Source organism: Corythoichthys intestinalis, chromosome 20 (genome assembly GCF_030265065.1).
Source record: "Corythoichthys intestinalis isolate RoL2023-P3 chromosome 20, ASM3026506v1, whole genome shotgun sequence".
Lineage (NCBI taxonomy): Eukaryota > Metazoa > Chordata > Actinopteri > Syngnathiformes > Syngnathidae > Corythoichthys > Corythoichthys intestinalis.
In genome coordinates, this window is record NC_080414.1 from 36,983,583 (window position 1) to 37,004,504 (window position 20,922).

The 20,922-nt window shown below is 39.6% G+C and overlaps 1 protein-coding gene across 1 annotated transcript in view; it reads right to left on the bottom strand.

Annotated features, from left to right (window-relative positions):
- The window catches only part of stau2 (staufen double-stranded RNA binding protein 2), a 277,129-nt gene that overhangs the window by 161,240 nt on the left and 94,967 nt on the right, over window positions 1–20,922 (bottom strand). The window contains exons 8-10 of the mRNA XM_057824591.1: window positions 10,426–10,638; window positions 8,718–8,855; window positions 2,077–2,205 (exon numbers count right to left, since the gene is read on the bottom strand). Coding sequence (XP_057680574.1) covers window positions 2,077–2,205; window positions 8,718–8,855; window positions 10,426–10,638 — 480 coding nt within the window. The remainder of the gene's footprint in view (window positions 1–2,076; window positions 2,206–8,717; window positions 8,856–10,425; window positions 10,639–20,922) is intronic.

The window sequence follows — 20,922 nt, forward strand, 5'->3', positions numbered from 1 at the left end:
AGCACCCTCAAAAGCAAAGCTCCTATTCAGTGTTCTGGTATGCATGTCTCTCTACGCAAACGACACGGTCACAAAAACACGTGTGTGAGCCCAAGCATTCTGAATATGTGTGACAATTGAGCTGAGGGAGGAGGTAAAACGATCTTTAGATGGAAAACGGGACTGATTTGGAGGAGTTAGCGCAAATCATATTTCTGCATAAAATCAGCACCATATGTGTTTGGCTCTTTGTCAAAATCACACAGATGAAAATACAGCAACTGCTTTAACTAAAACCACCAAAACATTTATAGGTTTTCATATTTTAATGAGGACAGCACACAAGCAATAACAGAAGGGGGGAAAATAAGTAAGTGAACCCTCTGCCAAAGGAGACTTAAAGAGCAATTGAAACCAATTTTTACCATTTTACATTTTTTACAAACATTTTAAGTCAGGTGTGTGCCCAATCACTAATGAGTGGTTTAACGCTTCCCAGCCCACAATAAAACACACACCTGGTAAGAAATGTCTTGATGATACGCATTGTCAGATGTGCATCATGGCTCGGTCAAATGAACTGTCTGAAAACCTGCGATCAATGATTGTTGTTTTGTACTAAGCTGGGAAAGGTTTAAAAAAACATCTCTAAAAGTCTGGATGTTCATCAATCGAAAGTCAGAGAGGTTGTCTACAAATGGAGAGAGTTTGGCACTGTTGCTTCTCTTCCAAGGAGTGGCCGTCCACGAAATTTTAAATGTGATGGTTCACTCAGGCTACGTTCATACTACAGATCTTAATGCATGAATCAGATTTTTTCATGTTTTTCCGACTTGAGTGAGGCATTAACTTGACGGTCTGAACGTGACAAGTCGTATAGAACTGGCCCATTTCAAATCCGATCTGGGTCACTTTCGTATGTGGTTCAAATCCAATCTGGGCCACATTTTCCAGAATGTCTCGGCAGTCTGTAATGTCAAGTCTCCCAAATTGGAATTCATGCATGATGCAGCAATTAAGTCATTGCGTCGACCTATCGATCCACAGAAACTTTGAATTTAGCCTAAACGGGGATTATTTACTGTATGTCTGTGATTTGTGTCCTCTTTTTGAAAAGCAAAATATGATATCCCTGGAATGATGGATGACAGCCAGCATGTGTGGTCATTTGTTTTGATGCTTCTGCGCATGCAGGTCTTCTTGCTCAGCGCGTGTCGGACTACGAATTAGTGCGCATGCGTAGTACTTGAATGGTCTCAATGGACAAAAGCAGTCTGAACGGGCACGCCCAAAAAACGGATATGACCAAAAAAAACGTATTTGTGCATTAAGACCTGTAGTATGAACCTAGCCTTATTTTTTCTCCTTCTGTCATTGTTTGCATGCAATCCTCATTAAAATATGAAAACCTGTAAATGTTTGGGTGGTTTTAGTTTAAGCAGACACTTTTTTTTCATCTGTGTGATTTTGACAAAGATCCGATTACATTTGAAATGTAAGAAATTTCAAAAGGTTCAGATATTTTTTCATACCACTGTAGATGGATATTCGGCCTGTGGGGTTTCTCGTTTTTATGTTGTGAGTTGTAGAATTTCGCCTAGATTATAATAATGGTCTGCGCTCTGTAAAGTTTAAAACCATGGACATACTCTGTCTGCTTCTAGATGAAAAAAAAAAAGTCTATTGCCAGCAGGGTAGGTGCAAATTCAGAAATTTCAACTCCCGGCATCATCCATAAATTGTTCATTTATTCAATCAATGAATTTTACAAGGGGGCCGGGCTTTGCAATAGGTCTACTGAAGGGAAGAAAAAAAAGCCATTTGGGGCAGCCTTAGATAAAATGACAGCATTCTATGTACCAGGGCATTGATAGAGTGTGCATGCATGCCTAAGCACATAAGTATTTTAAATTACGTATCGTACCTTTAATGAAATCACTGACCCATAACATTGTTAAAAATGTCAATTGGTGTCGCAGTATCCAATGTTTTGGAGGTTTCATTGTGTGTTGGCTCGCAAAATTTGTAAACTAACCTTAATTAAGGTTAATTAACCTTAAACTTAACCAAACCGTGTGAATAATAATAATGAAGTACCTCTGTGGGATTTTGAGAGATTGTGGAGGCTTTGTATCCCAGCTGCAGCAGCATTGCCTCAGCAGCGTTCCGTTTAGCCACCTTTTTGTTCGGCCCTGTTCCCGTGGCAACCTCGCTGTTCACCTTCACCTGCATGAAATACACCAATGATAAAGTCTGGCCAATTCTTAATAAAAAATGCTGCCTGAAAAGGCAGCATTATAGCAGATTTAAAAATCCTTGGAGACATTCCTCACGCTGCAGCCACTTTCATTCACTTGTAACCAGGAAACTCTGGTTTCTTTCACCAGACCGAGGCAGCCACTTATTTCACATTTTGCAGAAAAAAGGAAAAGTTAAATATTTGTTTTTCAATGATCCTCAAACACGAAATCTGTCAACTTGTAACGTAAACAGATTATTTCCAACAGAATATCAGACGTCGTTATGTTATGCAAACAGACAATTACGCTGTACAAATAACATTAGGGCAGCCCGAGCCTGTGAACGGCCAAGCTTCAAAGTGCTCTGACATGCTTATTAAGTGCTCTTTTGAATGCATCATCTGGTCTACAAGGAAGCCATAAAGAGAAGTCCAATAATGTGGAAAAACACATTAATTCTTAAAATAATAAATACATTCAGTACATTAAAAGCACTTGAACAGACAAAAGAGCAGTGTTGGAACGAACGCACTTACATTTGTTAACGTTTCTCTTTACATTTTCTTATTATATAACAGCTCTATAGTTACTTTACAAGCTTGATTTATGTTACGTGATCCAAAAAAATTGTCCTCCTGCAGCACAGTCAAACTGTCATTTTACAGATGTCTCTGCTGCTCTATGTGAGAGAGTGCGCTATCAATCTGTGGTGTTCTCTGTTGACAGCTCATACTAACCTCGGAGACCACATGCCTCTTCTTACTCTAACTTAAACACAGCGTGTCCCAGAAGAGGTTATTGATTGGCTGACATAGGGCAAGATGTCAGCGTAAGCCAATCAGAGAAAGTCTGACACAGTAGGTCAGGTCGCATTGAAGTTTTCTTCTGTTGATTGTTATTATTATCAGTATACAGTGCAAGTGTTTTGCTCGCATTTGCGCCTAAAAATAATTTGTTGCTAGGAGAGAAGAAAAGAATGGGAGAATGAGCGCAAGCAGATTTAACCCCTTTAATTCGCATTTTGCTCCTGTATCTAGTCCGAAGAGTTGCCGACAGCCTGCGTTAGCAGCGACACTGCTAGCTAGATTTATAACAGGGTTTCCCCTACATGTTCAAGATTGTGGCGCACCGCCACACCAAAATAAAAGCTGCCTTGCCTTGCAAATGAGATGTGTTTTTTTTTTTTTTTTTTAAAGGGATCCACGGATAGAAAGACTTGTAGTTCTTAAAAGATAAATGTTAGTACAAGTTATTATAATTTGATATTGAAACCCCTCTTGATGTTTTCGTTTTTATACAATTTGTAAAATTATTTTAACTAGTAGGTCGCCACTGTTGTTGACGTCGCAGGGCGGTGACATCACAGGGCCTCGCTGCCAGAATTCCACCTGTCAGTCTTAAAAAAAAAAAAAAAAAAAAAAAAAAAATTCATTCAAAATTCGTAGCTCGTAACACGCCGTTTATTGGCATAAGTTTCGGCAACTCTTTCACAACACACATAAGTATTATATAGTGGAAATACTACAAAACAAATACTCATACCTCTCAAAAAATGTCACCAAGAAGAAAAGTGCTTAATTTTGTATTACTGAGGCCCTATTCTCACACAGTTAACACAACAATGCAAAGAGAACTGGCATTCACAATCAAAATAGATGCGCAAAATACACATAAAACTTCAAACTATATTTAACTGGTCAAATTATATTTAAACATTTTAGCAATTCCTTTAGCTCAACAAATACACTGGATGGCAATATTTAGTCACAATACACAAACTATGATGCTGGGAGCCCTTTTTCAGGAGTCTTGTGAAGACAACACTCAAATGAAAGTGAATCACAGTAGACTCAGTCTAAAAAAATTCAGGGAGCTACGGCATCAGTCGAGGGACAAAACACACTCATTTGCTTGATGTCCTATTAATGTAAAACTCATTGACACCTTTTGGTGTATTTAAATCACTACCTTACATAGTTAGAGTGACAGTGAAGTACGGCAGCGTGGCCCTGTGACGTCACCACCCGTCAGCAACAATGGCGAGCTACTAGTTTATTTTTTTATTTAAAATTTTACCAAATTTATTCAAAAGAAAACATTAGGAGGCGTTTTAACATCAAATTATTATTACTCGTACTAACATTTATATTTTAAGAACTACAAGAATTAAAACTAGAAGCTAGAACTAGAAACTAGAAGAATTTTTATCCGTGGTTCCATTTGAATTTTAGGGCTGTTTCAAACTAGCGGCAGCCTAGTGTGAAGGGTTCAGCGGCAACCTATTCATTGTGTATTGTAATGCTTGTAACTATGCACGGCCCCCTTAAGAGACAATCGTACTGGGGAGCTGATACGTAGGCGGGAAGCGAGTAGGAGGATGGGAAAAAAGGTGAAATAGTGAGAGATAGCGGTCGCATGTCGCGGCAGCCCGCTGTTATTTTGTTATTGTTTTTCTTTTTTTTTTATTATTGTTGCTACAATAAAGTGTGTAAGCCAATACCGACTCCTCTCCTTCCTCCCCATATCTGGGGAATTGCAGTAGTTTGGATCAGACTGTTCGCCAAAAGTGAGCGGTGGATGGCCGTTTTGGGAAGGCCAAGTTTGAATGAATTTGCGCCGAGAGGCGGGGCCCGAAATAGAGCCCTGCTCTATTCTCAGAGCGCCGCCGCACTAACGTCAACAATGCATCCAATAGCAGAGGGGCAGGCGTACTTATATCGGTGCCATCAGGCTGTTTCAGCGGACGGATATACACAATCACGGTTGACAAAACATTTGATAAAGTTGCTTATTTTCACTGAAAATAGTAAAATTCTTTACAAGGCTATTAGAATTTCCCCCGACTCCATGAAATGCGCCCGTTAACAGAAGGACTATTATTGTTGTAGTAATGTACCACTTATTAGGGCCAAATAAAAGGAAAAAGGACTGTCACTATGAGATGTAAGTCGTACTATTGCTACGAAAAAAAAGTCGTATTATTACGTAGGGTAACGTAGCTGGCATCAGCTACGCATTTTACGTACATGTACCGTAGCTGAAAGCTACATTAGCAAGGCTTTAAAAAAATCGTTTGTCATGAGATGACGTAATTTCGCCTTGGCACGACATGGTGAGGTTGTCCCACTCCGGTGCAGCCTACCACCATAGCTTAAAAATATCCTAAGGGAAACCCTGTATAAATTTGACCAGAAAAAGAATGGGTCTCACGCCTCCAGTTGCTAAGCTAAATGAGATCTCGATGTACGTTTGTGTGGAACTGTAGTTCACAACAACAACAAAAAACTATTCAGTTCTCACCGAAACTAGTAACGCTCTACAAGGCTATTACAATCTCTCGTTGTTATGTACTTCCTTAATCTAAGTACATGTAAGGCCGAGACTTGAATGGAACCACACTTCTTTATTCAGTGTGTTTCTCAGCATATATGTCACAAAGACATCACAGAGATTCCTTTTATACTGTAATACCACGCCCACAGGAAGTGCACACTATGGCAACAGCAGTGTGACATAAATATGTCACAACTCGTACTCCTTGAAATAAAATTTGCTGTTTCCCTGTGCAACAAGCGGAATTTATCGAGAGCCAGGTGAGTTGGCCAAGTCCTAGCGGCTTCGAAACCAAGCGAAGTCGCCGTCTTGTGTCTTATATTTCCATTCCAACAATAATTTACAGAACAATATGGCATATTTGATAGATGGTTTGAATTGCGATTAATTACGATTAATTAATTTTTAAGCTGTAATTAACTCGATTAAAAATTTTAATCATTTGGCAGCCCTAATGTAAACTTTTTTTGTGCAGTGACTTGGCCTCCTGGATCCCATTGATATACACCAATCTTCATCATTCATAGATGAACCCCCTTAGCTTGAATCGGTAGTATATAATACCATAGGGATGGCCCGATTTCATATTTTTGCATCCGAGTCCAAGTCACCTGATTTTGACAGTCTGCGGATACCGAATCCCGATCCGACAGATTTTTTTTTTTTTAAATTATTGAGAACAGCCTCTCACTTAAGCAATGAATGAGTTGCCACGGTACACTTCAAACTGTACCAGGTTAATGATGATTAACGCATTTGTGCCTTCGATCATAGAACTACTGAGGCATCTCTGGCTAGATCAAAGCTACAAACCTGTCAACAATCGTTAACTTTAAGTACCAAACGCAAGGTACACTGGTGACCAAGAAAAACAGTTTGGTCGCACTGCTTTTCAGGAGGGAGGGTGAGAGGCTGTACGATCATGAAGCAGAAAAAGATAAATACATTTTTTTTAAATTAAAAACCCTATCCTTTTCACCATGGCTCGATCGGCCCAATTTCCGATTATGTGATCGAATCAGGACATCTCTCATGAATACAATGGGGTCATAGTGAGTCAACCAAAGTCTTCCCAAACAGAGCTATTGAAGTCTGGTGAAAATTCTTGTAGTTTATTATCGCTGTATACTGTATATCACCCCCCCCCCCCAAAAAAAATTAAAATGTCAGTTTTTTCCAATATCATTCAGCCCAAGTACTAAACCACAGCAAATGCAGATTGTATGCATTTAAATACCATTTTATTTGTCCTCACACACAGACTCAAGTGCACTGTACTCTATGTGATGCGGGACATTAATGGAAAGCAACTTCAGAACGAGCGTGTAGCAGCGATGAAACAAATTTATTTTCCTTCTTTTAATAATTGATTTACTGTAAGTCTTCGATACCTCAAAACACTTCCAAACCGTGGACATGTTGGCGTTTAGCCAGTAATGTTGCTTCTCGCCATGTTTTGATTACGTCATCACAAGAAGACTACGGTTCTTCACACTTTTCAGTGGTAAACTTTCAGTCTTTTAACCGAAAACCAAAAATGCTATTTTAAAAGTCTTCAGCGCCGAATTTTCGGTCACATCTGTAGTAAACATATATGTCTTTTGACTTGTCCATTAGAGGGAAAAAAAACCAGCAGGCAGGTACAGTTGTGGTCAAAAGTTTACATACACTTGTGAAGAACATAATGTCATGGCTCTCTTGAGTTTCCAGTTATTTTTACAACTCTGATTTTTCTCTGATAGAGTGATTGGAACAGATACTTCTTTGTCACAAAAAACATTCATGAAGTTTGGTTCTTTTATGACTTTATAATGGTTGAACAGAAAAAAGTGATCAAATCTGCTGGGTCAAAAAATATACATACAGCAGCGCTAATATTAGGTAACATGTCCCTTGGCCATTTTCACTTCAATTAGGCGCTTTTGGTAGCTATCCACAAGCTTCTGGCAAGCTTCTGGTTGAATCTTTGACCACTCCTCTTGACAGAATTGGTGCAGTTCAGTAAAATTTGATGGCTTTCTGACATGGACTTGTTTCTTCAGCATTGTCCACAAGTTCTCAATGGGGTTTAAGTCGGGACTTTGGGAAGGCCATTCGAAAACCTTAATTCTAGCCTGATTTAGCCATTCCATTACCACATTAGCCATTCCATTACCACTTTTGATGTGTGTTTGGGGTCATTGTCCTGTTGGAACACCCAACTGCGCCCAAGACCCAATCTTCGGGCTGATGACGTTAGGTTATCTTGAAGAATTTGAAGGTAATCCTCCTCCTTCATTATCCCATTTACTCTCTGTAAAGCACCAGATCCATTGGCAGCAAAACAGCCCCACAGCATAATACTACCACCACCATGCTTGACGGTAGGCATGGTGTACTTGGGGTTAAAGGCCTCACCTTTTCTCCTCCAAACATATTGTTGGGCATTGTGGCCAAACGGCTCGATTTTTGTTTCGTCTGACCACAGAACTTTCCTCCAGAAGGTCTTATCTTTGTCCATGTGATCAGCAGCAAACTTCAGTCGAGCCTTAAGGTGCCGCTTTTGGAGCAAGGGCTTCCTTCTTGCACAGCAGCCTCTCAGTCCATGGAGATACAAAACGCGCTTGACTGTGGACACTGACACCTGTGTTCCAGCAGCTTCTAATTCTTGGCAGATCTGCTTTTTGGTGATTCTCGGTTGAATCTTCACCCTCCTGACCAATTTTCTCTCAGCAGAAGGTGATAGCTTGCGTTTTCTTCCTGATCGTGGCAGTGACAAAACAGTGCCATGCACTTTATACTTACAAACAATTGTTTGCACTGTTGCTCTTGGGACCTGCAGCTGCTTTGAAATGGCTCCAAGTGACTTTCCTGACTTGTTCAAGTCAATGATTTGCTTTTTCAGATCCATGTATGTATATTTTTGACCCAGCAGATTTGATCACTTTTTTCTGTTCAACCATTATAAAGTCATAAAAGAACCAAACTTCATGAATGTTTTTTGTGACAAAGAAGTATCTGTTCCAATCACTCTATCAGAGAAAAATCAGAGTTGCAGAAATAACTGGAAACTCAAGAGAGCCATGACATTATGTTCTTCACAAGTGTATGTAAACCTTTGACCACAACTGTATTTGTCCTTATAACAACATTACTGGGAATCTTGGAATGCCAGGCCGGGCGTACCTGCATGATAAACTCCCTGCGTCGGGGCATCCCTCTCTCTGAAAGCAGCAAATACTCAGGCTCTTTCTCCTTCTTGGCCTGTTGGATCTGGGCCAGGCGGCTGATCGGGTTCATGCCCTGGCCATAGTCTGGTCCTGTCTAGAGGACATAATGACAAGAGAATGGGTAACATGATCACTTCCAATGACAATATGTCTGAATATTTTTTATTCATCCAGGAGGTCATTTTATCCAAAGAGGCAGTCAATCAATTGCAACAGGACTTTTTTGGTGGTCTTTGAAGTAGGGATGTTCCAATCACATATTTTTGCACACGAGTCAGTCACCTGATATTAAGAATCTGCCGATGGAGTCCCAATCAGATACCAAAAAAAAAAAAAAAATCTGTCATAAGCATTCCCTTTCCCAGCTTTATACAAATCAACAATCCTTTATCGCAGGTCTTCAGACAGCTCTTTTGACCGAGCCATGATGCACATTAGACAATGCTTCTCATCAAGACATTTGGTACCAGGTGTGCGTTTTATAGAGGGCAGGGCAGCTTTAAACCACTCATCAGTGATTGGGGACACACCTGACTTAAAATGTTTGGGAAATTTTGTTAAAATTGCTCTTTAAGTCTCATTAGGGCAGTGCTTCTCAATTATTTTGTGTTACGCTTCCCCATAGGAAGACGTAAACGTTCCGCGCCCCCCCAACTCTCTGCCGCCACTGTAAATATACCGTAGTATCATTTGTCTACAAAATTCTTATTATTATAATAATATAAGTCCACCTCTGGATAACATTGTGTCCTTTTCCTTGACACTGAAAAAAATAATAAAATCAAAAAATCATAAAGTCGAATTGATTAGCAACTCAAGAGGACAATATGCCAAACCATTAGACTGAAAAAAACAAAAATTAATAGAACAAAAACGACAGTGTCATTGGACAGAGAGACAGTTTTTATTTTTGCTGCAGACAGTATCAGCTCCTTTGCTGTGGTGTTGGGTTATTTTGCATTGAGCAACCTGGTATGCCACCTTATGTGATGCTGACAGTGCTCGCTGGTTTGCTGATGTAACACGGACAAAGTGGGACGATTGTTGGCAAAATTCGGCACCTTTTCACTGAAAAAAAAAATTCCTGCTCTCCGCTGCAAACATTTTTAGACAAATTAACAAACTGGTCTTTCCTTGTCTCCCACTGTACTAAAAATCAAAAGCCAAATGTTACATACGCTTTGTCATATTTCTTTATCTAAGCTTTTCATATCTCCAGTGCTCTTTGCTGTGTGCTCGTTTGGTTCAAAAATACTGCGCAAATGCTGAAAATGAGAGCGCCACTTCCACCCACTCAGCAGATGTGCAATTACAATTTATTCTAGTTCTGCAAAAAAGCATGTTCCCCCAGGTCACATGCGGCACCCTGGGGGGCCCGCCCCACTATTTGAGAAGTACTGCATTAGGGAGAGGGTTCACTTACTTATTTGTTCCCCTTCTGTCATTGTTTGCATGCTATCCTCATTAAAATATGAAAACCTATAAATGTCTGGGTGGTTTTAGTTAAAGCAGGCACTTTATTTTCATCTGTGCGATTCTGACAAAAATCAGATCACATTTGATGGTGATTTTATGAAGAAATATGAGAAATTCCAACTGGTTCAGATACTTTTTCATACCACTGTATATAGTTTATCAGAATGACACAACAGCATTGCGTATACCTTGAGGATGGTCTTGGTGCGCTTTTTGTAGTGCGTTTTGGGTTTCTCCACAACCGGAATGAAGGGTAGTTTCTTCAAGTCCTGCAGGATGGAAATAGCGGCACGCTTCTTGGACAGCTTTTTGCTGTTGCCCTCACCCTCGGCTGAAAATTCCCCAACGGTGACACGGGTCAGGAAGCTTTTCATGTGTGGGGGTCCGCTCTCCTTCAACACCTGTCAAGTAGAAAAGGCGTTTCGTCTTGATTTCGTTTCAGATTTTCTCGGTCAGACACTGTACATGAAACAGGACCGAGGCGTGTTTGCCCGAATGTGCGCAGGGAAATCTTGTGAATGCACGTTTTCGTCTTTTTGTTCATGGTGTGTGTTAGGAAGCGTGTGCAGCACACTCTGCAAGCATCTTAACCAGGTGGTCTAAAACATCTGCTCTCAATGGTCACAGTACTACCCACCCATATACTCATGTTATTCATATACAAGACACACACAGGCACTGACGTACAAGAACACATTAAAAGAAACATGCTCCTAGATGACAGTCTCTAGTGATGAGGGCTCAGTTTCCTTCCTCTAGCCTCTGGTCACCTGGGAGACCTAAAACAAACACCGGCTGGCGTTAGGTCATGCTTCTGCAATCACATCTACTTCCTGTGAAGTACGAGAGCAGGGTCTGCGAGTACAGTGTGTGTATGAGGGGAAAAGAGACAGAGTAGCAGGTGTGGCTCTCTAAAACATTATTTATATAAACACAAAAAGAAGGAATTGTGTTTCACGCTCAAACCACAGTACGTGTTGCTCGAAACAAAATATTTTATTTTTGTTTGACATTTTAAAGCTGTGTTCATTAACTGGTCCTTAATCAGAGCAGAGCAATTCGTGGTGCTCGCAGCGCAAATTGTTGCAATCAAACAAAACTCCAAATGGCTAATTTCAACTCGCTGAACTGATTAAAACTGATAAGTGGAACCATGAGCGTTCCTGAGATAGTTGACACAACAACAGCAGAGGCCAATTCTACACCATTACAGGAACTGAGGGATAATGTCCCTGTTATTGCCCATTCAATAATAACTGCATGCAGATTTCAGTTCACAAAATAACATTACGCTAATTGTGGCAATCACATCAAAGTAGTGTATGAACAAAACATGAATCCTTAAGTGTACTTAAAACCACCTATTTTTCTAATGATGTGACTGCCAAGCACTCATGCGTGGCCAACACTTACACTACGGTTTTTAGCTTTTTCTGTTGACATTCCTCTACAATGACTACGCTCAACTGGACGTAAAGCAGGATGTTCTTGAAGCACAAATGACAATGCTGACAAGTTGATCACTGACATTGTCACATTTAAAATGACTGTAATATAAAATGACATTTTTTAGCTTAACAGTCACTATTGAATTTCTCATCAGCAAAACAATTTAGGAAGCATACGCTCCTCATCCGTCACTGTACTTCTACCTTCACACTCGGGATTCAATCGATTGCAACTGGACTTCTTTTTGTTTGTCTTAGAAGCAGTATTGTTTTTGTCAACGACAACGAAAAAATTTCGTTAACGAACATTTTCTTCATTAAGATGTCATGATGACGCACCAAAAACGCGTTTTGGATGACTCTAACGTGACGAAAAGATTGCCAATTTACGTCTGACGACAACGAGATGAAAATGCGCCATCATACCCAGCCATGTGTTCACAATGCGGGACATTTGATAGTTGTGCCCGTAATTTTTTTTGGGTGCTGTAGTCAGTCAGCCTGATTCTGAGTGGTCAATTCACGTGACTTGCGCACGTCCCCACCCTCCCCTGAGGCAGTGCAGATGAGCAGTAATCTATCAACAACAATGGCGGCTGCAAGCGCGAGGATTCAAGGTCGCATTTTAACTGTAATCCAGGCAGTGCACTGTCCCCGTGGGAGACAAGTGGCGGTTGTGGCCACACACTTGGTGGAGAAAATAACTACTACGAATCTCAAGCCGCGCATCAAAGTTGGACACGCTCATATTTATGCGAACGTAAGTTGTTACAAGTCATTTTAAGCCATAGTTTTGTTCAGCAAACGGTCCATTATCATTATAATTTATGGCGGAAAACACAGACAAGACTGAAAAAGCAGTTTCTGCTCTTGCACTCCTGTTTAAAAAGAAACTGCTGTATTTTAAGCCAAAACAAGCATTGTGTTTGATAGAGCAATATTTCTATATGCTGCCATAGCAGATTCATAGCGCATTAAGCCCCCAAACTATTTTTAATTTGTCCGTTTTACCCTGGAAACCCCCATTTACAGATGTCGCGCAACCGCTTTTGTTTCAACCCAGCCATAAAACGAAGGTAATTGATTATATTTATTATTCAAAATGTTTGTCATTTTTAGCTTAGAATCATTAATTGATGTCTAATATTCCGTTTAAAAAAAAACTACTTAAAAAAATTATTGACTCGCATATTTTAAACTTTTAAACAAATGACCTCACAATGAAAAAAAATGGCGTCTGTAAAAAAGTCACTGATATCTACCTCATAACTATAGCTTAAATGTATTTTTTTTGTTACTGTTGCATTTTCTCCGATATGTTAGATGATAATCGATCCAAAGAAAAATGAAAAAAAAAAAAAAAAGTTTAAAAGGGTAAATATATGAAAAAGAAAATCTCGACCACTCCTTGATGTCTGCGACTTCTGCATCGCGACCTTTGTTATATTACCATGTTTCACCCATAAAATCCCCAAAAAACCCAGCTGTCGCCATTCACAGCTGTGTCTTGAAACTCAGTGATACATGCTACATGGAGTTTTTGGATCGAAACAAGGAAAGTATGTGATAATAACTCGTTAAAGTCATGGCATCTGTAATTCTGTTCTCGCGTGCTCTCACCTCCAGATAGGGTTTTGCTGTTTGAAAAACATTTTCAAAAAAAAGCCCTCCAGTTCAAAATTTTTCTTCCCCCCGAAAATTTAAGATTTTACGTTTTCCAATGATGTATCACACATGCATACCAGACAATTCTGACATTTGGCCAAATTGGGGGTCTCAGAGCAGAACTTGAAGTCACCTGAGTGTTTTCCGCCATGTATTTTCCACATTTTTTGGTGTAAATGGAGTGAAGAGTTTCAGCTATGCACGACATTTGGTGTAAAAAAAAAAAAAAAAAAAAACTTCCAGAAGCTTCCAAGTAAGTTGTCTAAGAAAAATAACAGCTCGAAGGTGTTGGAGACGAGTCCAGTGGCTATTGAGCCAAGGATAGGAAAGTTTGTCGAACTAAACCTATCCTGGTGAGTTTCCTATATGTGCTAAATTGAGTTAGTGTTTGATGTGCGCTAAACAATGTGGAAAAATTCACACATAAAGTAATTATAAAACCAGCCAGGACAATACTGTTATGGACAAAGATTTGTGATAAGAGTTCTATTGTTATGTCAGTTATGTTGAAGAGTGGTGAAAAAGAAAAAAACGTGTTTTAGCGAACTTTTCAAATTGACATTAGCACATGAGTTGTGCTTGTAATAGGAATAACTGTGTTGACTCCAATATATATTCAAAGTTACACAGTGCAATTCAATTTGGACTTGGTCAGAGTGGGCCAGGAGTTGTTTATTAGTTTTGTGTTGTTTTCAGGGCTTGACCAATTTTAATTTCCAAACATGTTACTTATGTTTCCTTAAGTTCTTTATAAATTGTAAGCTACATATGTCTTGTACCTCCCTGCACAGCAGGAATATTATTTTACTGCATTCATTGTGTAAATCTCACCAAAATAAAGCTAGTGTTGTGAAAATAAGTGTTAACTTGACTGTCAATGTTCATTCGAAATTGTTGTTTTTTTCCCTAAAACTTTGTGTATCTGTCAACCAATACTAGTCCAAAATGTTTTGAGTTTTCGTCAACTAAAACTAGACTAAAACTGTTGAATTTTTTTGCCAACTAAGGCCAGTGCTTAATTTGTAAATCATAAGGTGCCGGAACGCAAAGTACACATGACAGTGCAGGGATGACGGCACGGGGACAGGTCCTGGAACATATGCAGAAAATGGTGCTGAAAACAAAACGCAAATGCCCACTTGCCATGCTGTGGGAATTTTTTTCCTTCTTTTCTACGGGCTTTTCCGACTCGTTTTGAACCATCTTCTTTCTTTTTGAAAAAAGACAGTAAATGCAACTGTCTTTTTAGCATGTTGAAATACCATTTGATCCTGGCTGCTTGCTCCCCAGATGCTGCAAATTTCAAGGTTATTTTTTTTCTTTTTAATGTCAGGCGTGTGATTTCTTGGTCCAGCTTTTCAGTGCATCAACAGACCTCCGACTTTTTCAAATGAAGTTAAATTTTTATAAACAACATGCAATTCTAGGTATTTGTTGTGTAAATGAATTTATGCATATTATTATTGTATCACATACTGTAATGTCCGTTTCTACTGTATGTGTAATATTCTGATGTAATGTTTTCCGAGGCACCCTGAAGTGCACGCAACATTACTGTTGTTTTGGTCACGTGATGCGGGACTGCGATAGAGAAGCTCAGCCTGCCAAGAACCCCAAGCTGTGTTCGTACTGTTAGCTCCATGTGATAATAAAAAAAAAATAAATAAAAATAAAAAAAAAGTTGTCAGCACGTCGTGTGTTCGATACCTTTGTCAAGAAAAAGCTGAAAAGAAGAGACTATGCATGATCCGTTTAAGAGACGCTCGGACTGGAGAGCTGTGAGTAGTAGGAAGCGAGCGGGGGACGAGCAAGAAGCAAAAGTTTGCGGTCAAATGTTGCGGCAGTCGCTATTATTTCATTGTTTTCTTATTGTTGCCACAATAAAGTGGAGAAAGCCATCAACGTCTCCTCTCCTTCTTTCCCCCCAATGTTTTTATATTATTATTTTATATGCACGAGAGATGCCGGATCTGCCCAAACAAGTCCGGGAACACAGGGAGGGCAAAATCAAGAGGTGCCGGATCTTGTTCCGGGAAGATCTGGCTCAAACTAACACCTGACTAAGACTAAAACTTGTTTGAATATTTGTCGACTAAAACTAGACTAAAACTAACACATTTTGAAATGACTAAAATATGACTAAGACTAAAATTAAAATGGCTGCCAAAATCAACACTGCTTAAAAGACGTTCTGACGCCTCATAATCAGAACAGGATTAATCATTCGAAAAATGGAGAGAGCCACTAAAACTAAGCCTGCAAGCAGGACTGAATGGGCCCTCGCAGTATAGCCTAACTCGGACGGCACGTGGTTTCAGATCGTCCCTCTCTCATCATCTCATGAGAAACTAACATGTGCTGGAAAATTACATCTTTTTTATGTGGAACCTCTTTTGTGTTGTGGGCATGGCTGCCAGAGATGTTTTTGTGCAGCCACACCCTTATTCAAAACCAAAATGAACCTTCTAAATTGTCCAATTCTACCAAGTGCGCCAAATTTTGTGGCTTTATAAGCTTCCGAAGTCCATGAAGAGACCTACTTCCTTTGAATGGCGAACAAAGGGTGTCATGGCAACAGAGACATGTGGAAATGGGCCTTAAAATGTTGTATTACAAAAGGTCTTGTAACAACAGTAACAAACCTGGAAAGAACTGGATAAGTACAAGTAAAATAAATTACTTTCTGCTGCCACTAGTTGATGCTGTAGGGTTGATACAAATGACCCAACAGAACCCTATAAGGACTCTCATCAAGCAAGGTTAGTTTGGTGCAGATATGTGGTATATTTGCCAAGTTATGATTGTTCAAAGTTTGAAGTGAAACAAAATTGCGATGGTCATTTTCACATTCCTGTTTGGACCCCTCTGCTTCAACCACACGTCAATATTTTCCACCAGGCACCTGAACACATGTCTTAAAGCGGACGTTCAGAATTTTTGACATTAGGCTTAATGTTCGAGTCGGCGGGGGTTTAATTAGTCGCTGGAGTTGATTTTTTTAAAAAAAATCTGTGCAGTTAATAAGTTATTTACTAGTTTCAGGGCTCCTGAATGGCTAAGCTAGCTCGAGGTAATGACCCCGTCCTAGCATGCCACTATCAAACAACATATTCACACATGAAAATCACTGATGGCCCAGGCAATAATTAGTTTTGGCCATGTTTTCAGGATGAAATCATTCAAAGTTACCATTGCATGTCAATCATAGGTGGAGTTTGACTTTTGGGGCGAGGGGGGGGCACAACATGTTGATGACCCAGAAATACAGTGTCAGCAATAAAATTAACTTACAACAATATTTATAATGAGTTGACAATGAGCGTTTTTTTGTTTCCCATCATTCTTGAGGGGAATTCTCAATCAGGCTGCTTAGGCAATACTTTTCGCCAAGATCGTCATCCATTGAATATGGTACGGCCGTCGGTGTCGTGCCAATGTAGTTATCCCATTCAAAAATTGTATCCCCTGGGCGGAGCCATATGGAGGTAGATTTGTGTCTTTGTTATTCAATCAAAAAAAAAAAAAGTTGATTCAATAATAAATTAAAAAAAAAAAAAAAAAAAAAAAAGTTGCTTCAATCAAAATATATATTTTCAATAAAAAAAAAGTCGCTTCAAAAAAAAAAAAAAAATTGAATGCAAAAATACATTTGAAAGTGCACATGAAAGCTATTTTTCTTTGAATTTGTTTTTTTGATTGGAGTCTTTTTTTTTTTGGTCGAAGCAACGTTTTTTATTGAAGTAATGTTGATTTGTGTTTGGGCCACATTTTGGCTAGGACGTTTTTGTCTAAATAATTCAATCATAGAAAACGTTTTTGAATGCGAAAAAATATTTGAGATTGAAAAATTGGCATTTGAACACGAAAATATTTTCAAATTAAAAAATCATTTGAAAAATAAAATTGCCCTCTAATTTCTTTCTTTTTTTTTTTTTTTTAAATTATATGCAAAGCAAATGGCCGTCTAAGGTGTAGTCACATGATCTGTTCGAAAAATAATTTTGACCGATTATAAAAATATATTTTTTTGTTCATTTCATTCATATTTGTTGCAGTTTTATTGCTTTACAACTTTTATATATATAGGAAAGTCAATTTCATGCAATGACACTTTTCGGCCACCAGGCGCCCCCCCCCCCCTTAAAATCCGCTTATGATGTCAATAACTGTACTATGAACAGCAACATTTGTAATCCAGTAACTCTGTAGGCTGCAGGGTGGTGTGATATTTTTTCCACCGGTGTGTTTATGTCGTAGCCAGAAACAAGTATCCACGGTATGTATTTTTCAATGTTTTTCATCGGGAATTTGTGGGAAAAACTCATTTGCCCATTTCTTGTGTCTGTTTCCACTACCTCTAAATGCACGTTTCACTATGTTGCCGCTCTTCAGTCAAGACTCTGTAGGACAGATGCTGCATTCGAGGAAGGTGGAAAATCACAGTTTTCCAACCTCCGAGCAGGATACATATCATTGAAACGCCACTCGAACTGGGGGGCCCTCGTCGCGAAGTCAGAAAAAACGTATCCCGACTTCACGAGTTGCTTCACTCAGACGTCATTCGACAAAATGTGCTGCCCGTCGAAAAGCAAACCGTCAATAGTAAAACTAAAGAAGGCAGTTTACATTGTGGTCTATTTACCTTAGCAGTCGTTTTTCCTCCACTATTTGATCGCTTACTACAAGGCAGGTTTGCTGGAGGTCAACATGTCTTTTGATGGCTAAAATAAAAAGCCCTTGGAATGTTTTGAGATCGCAACTGGTACCATCCAAGTGGGAAAAGCCCGACTTGCCACCTTCCTCGAATTCAGCATGAGCACGGGTGGCCGAAGCAATCCTCTCTATTGTGGTCGTATTACGCATCGTAAAAAATAGTCCCACAGAAAAAGGTGAATTACTGCAGTTTAGTCTGGCATTGTTTTATCCGCATGGGTATTTTGAATAACGATCTGCATTTTGAATTAATTTGACTATGTTAGAGCTGTTAATATCGTTTTTTTAATGGCATGCTAGGAAGGGACCGGTGTTGATTCGTCAATGATGACGATAGTGAAAATATTTCATCAACGAACAATTTTTTCCTGAGAATGACATCACAATGATGCGCTGAAAACGTGTCTTGGGAGACTAAAACATAACGAGATGGATGCCATTTGTCGTCTGACGACAGGAGAACCAGATGAAAATTCGCCATAGTTTCTGTCATAGATTCACAATGTGTGATATTTTCTTATTGTATGTGTTGTTAGAACGCATTGAGCAGTGTTTGGTTGTGTCACTCATGTGACGTGCCCCCCACACACACAGACTCACCGGGCGGTGAGCACAGGCTAATATGCCATGTTGCTTTAGCCTTTAAAGGTCTGTTCAGAGTGATCATCACACACGAAACTAACTTGTTGTGTTAGCATTAGCATTTACCGCAGTGACTCGGTGTCTTCTTATACTCTTGGAAAACAATTTACATACAGTTTGTGGCATCCAGGTGAGTTTAATTAATTGCAAATAATGTGCTATTTTCCTGCTGAGCATGTAATATCATCATGAATATGGTGATGTCCTTATAGACCCTACTGTTATGTGCTCATTCGAACTTGTTGGAAACCTTTTATCTATTTATTTATTCATGGACTAAAACTTTTGAAGGTTATAGATGAAAACATTTTAAGAATTGTCGACTTAAACTAGACAAAATTTGTCTGGGTTTTCGTTGACTAAAACTAGACGCAGACGAAAAAAAATTGAAATGACTAAAATATGACTAAGACTAATGAGTATTTTGTCCAAAATACTAAAACTAAGACAAAAATTAAAATGGTTGCCAAAAACAACACTGGAAGGGACCATTGACCCGTGCTAGCTTAGCCACTGAGAAGCCCTGAAACTATTAAATGACTAACAAACTGAACGAAATTTGTTGAAATCAACTCCACCGACTAATTAAACCCCCGCTAACTCAAAGATTAAGCCTAATGTTAAAAATTCTGAACTTTCACTTTAAGTGTATCATCTTGAAGAAACGCTACCCTTACATGAGTAAAATCTTTGGCTACACATCCCAACACTGCCCGTTGGTCTGTTCTACTTCCTCATATCCAGTGCCAGGCAACTTTCCACTGAGCAAACCAGTTCCTCCTCCTTTCAGATAGAGGAATAGCCGTTGAAACAAATGGAATAAAATCTGTAGACTGGGGACAAACCAGTCTAAAACACCACTTTGCCTAGATTTAGTCAGCGTAGGAAAATAGTGTATGAACCTTCCCAAACCCCTTAGACATACTCACCGAACCCAGGTCGAGAACCACTGTTCTAGATAAATGGGCGCATGCATCCGACTTCAATCTCATGCCTCGTCTTTTTCTATTCGAGGTTGCTTTCAATCATACATAGCCACTCTGCTTTTGACACTAATCAAGACGGGAAGCTGCATAAGCAAATAAGTATACAAGAGCTTAGATTTGTAATTTAAGGGGAAAAAGTCACCAGTCCAAGATCCCCCAGGTACACTACTAGAGAACTACGACAAGGACGAAAGTAGGGGTCCATCAGAAGGAAGAAAGGCTCTTTTTATATGATCAATTTTGAATGGACAAGCTCTTGGATGAGGGGGGATGGGTAAGTAGCTTCTTGTAAGAAGGGTGGTTCTTGGCTCAGACCCACTACTCTTGTGTCCCTCCTTTGAAAAGGAGCCTCCAATCCAACAAACAAGCTGTGATTTATAGATCAGTTCCTCTTTGATGCCGACATCTGCTTGATATTGCCTGACAGGAGGATTAAATGAGCCAAATGGCTCGGAGGGTGGTGGCGACCCTCATCATCGCGGAGGGATGGGAAACCAGGCGCTCGCTAGCAGTGACTCATGGGTAATTTCATGCCGCAGAGAGAGGAGGAATGAGATGTGAAAACACGGGCTCTGCTGACAGAGGTGCTCACCTGAGACATGTTGGTGAATATATGAAAGAGGAATTGTGATGTGTCGAGTTAAGCCCAATTCCAAATACAGTACTACGGTGAAAACTGCAAAACAAGTCCCATGTTGAGCATTTTCATTAGGGAGTGATGCAAAAACAAGTATTGTGCAGGAAAAACGAGCAGAAAAACGCATTACGAAAATGAAACAATAAGACGTCGACATCAGACATAAAATTTGACTCGTCATTTGTCTCGACATATGACAACATGCTCAAAATACGATTTATAATATCATCGAAATTGCGTTTTCTGGTAAGACTGAAGCACAGCGGATTTTCTTGTGAGGAAAATCAACATGGGTCCCAAAAAGGTTAGTGCAGGTGGTGAAAAAAGAAAAAATGTGACGCTTACCATTGAAATTAAGAAGGCAATCACAGAGAAATATGAGCGTGATGTGTGCACGTCGGTGAACCTGCTCGACAATACGGACGGAAAATGTCTACGATCTCGAGGACGACTCATTATCATTATTATTATTATTGTAACATCGGCAAGGAAGTCGCCAGCTTCAACAGGTTTGCAATCTTTAATTTCATAACTTGTACAACACAACATGGCTACTGTCCGCCCTAGCCGATGCCAACAAAAGAGCACGAAAAG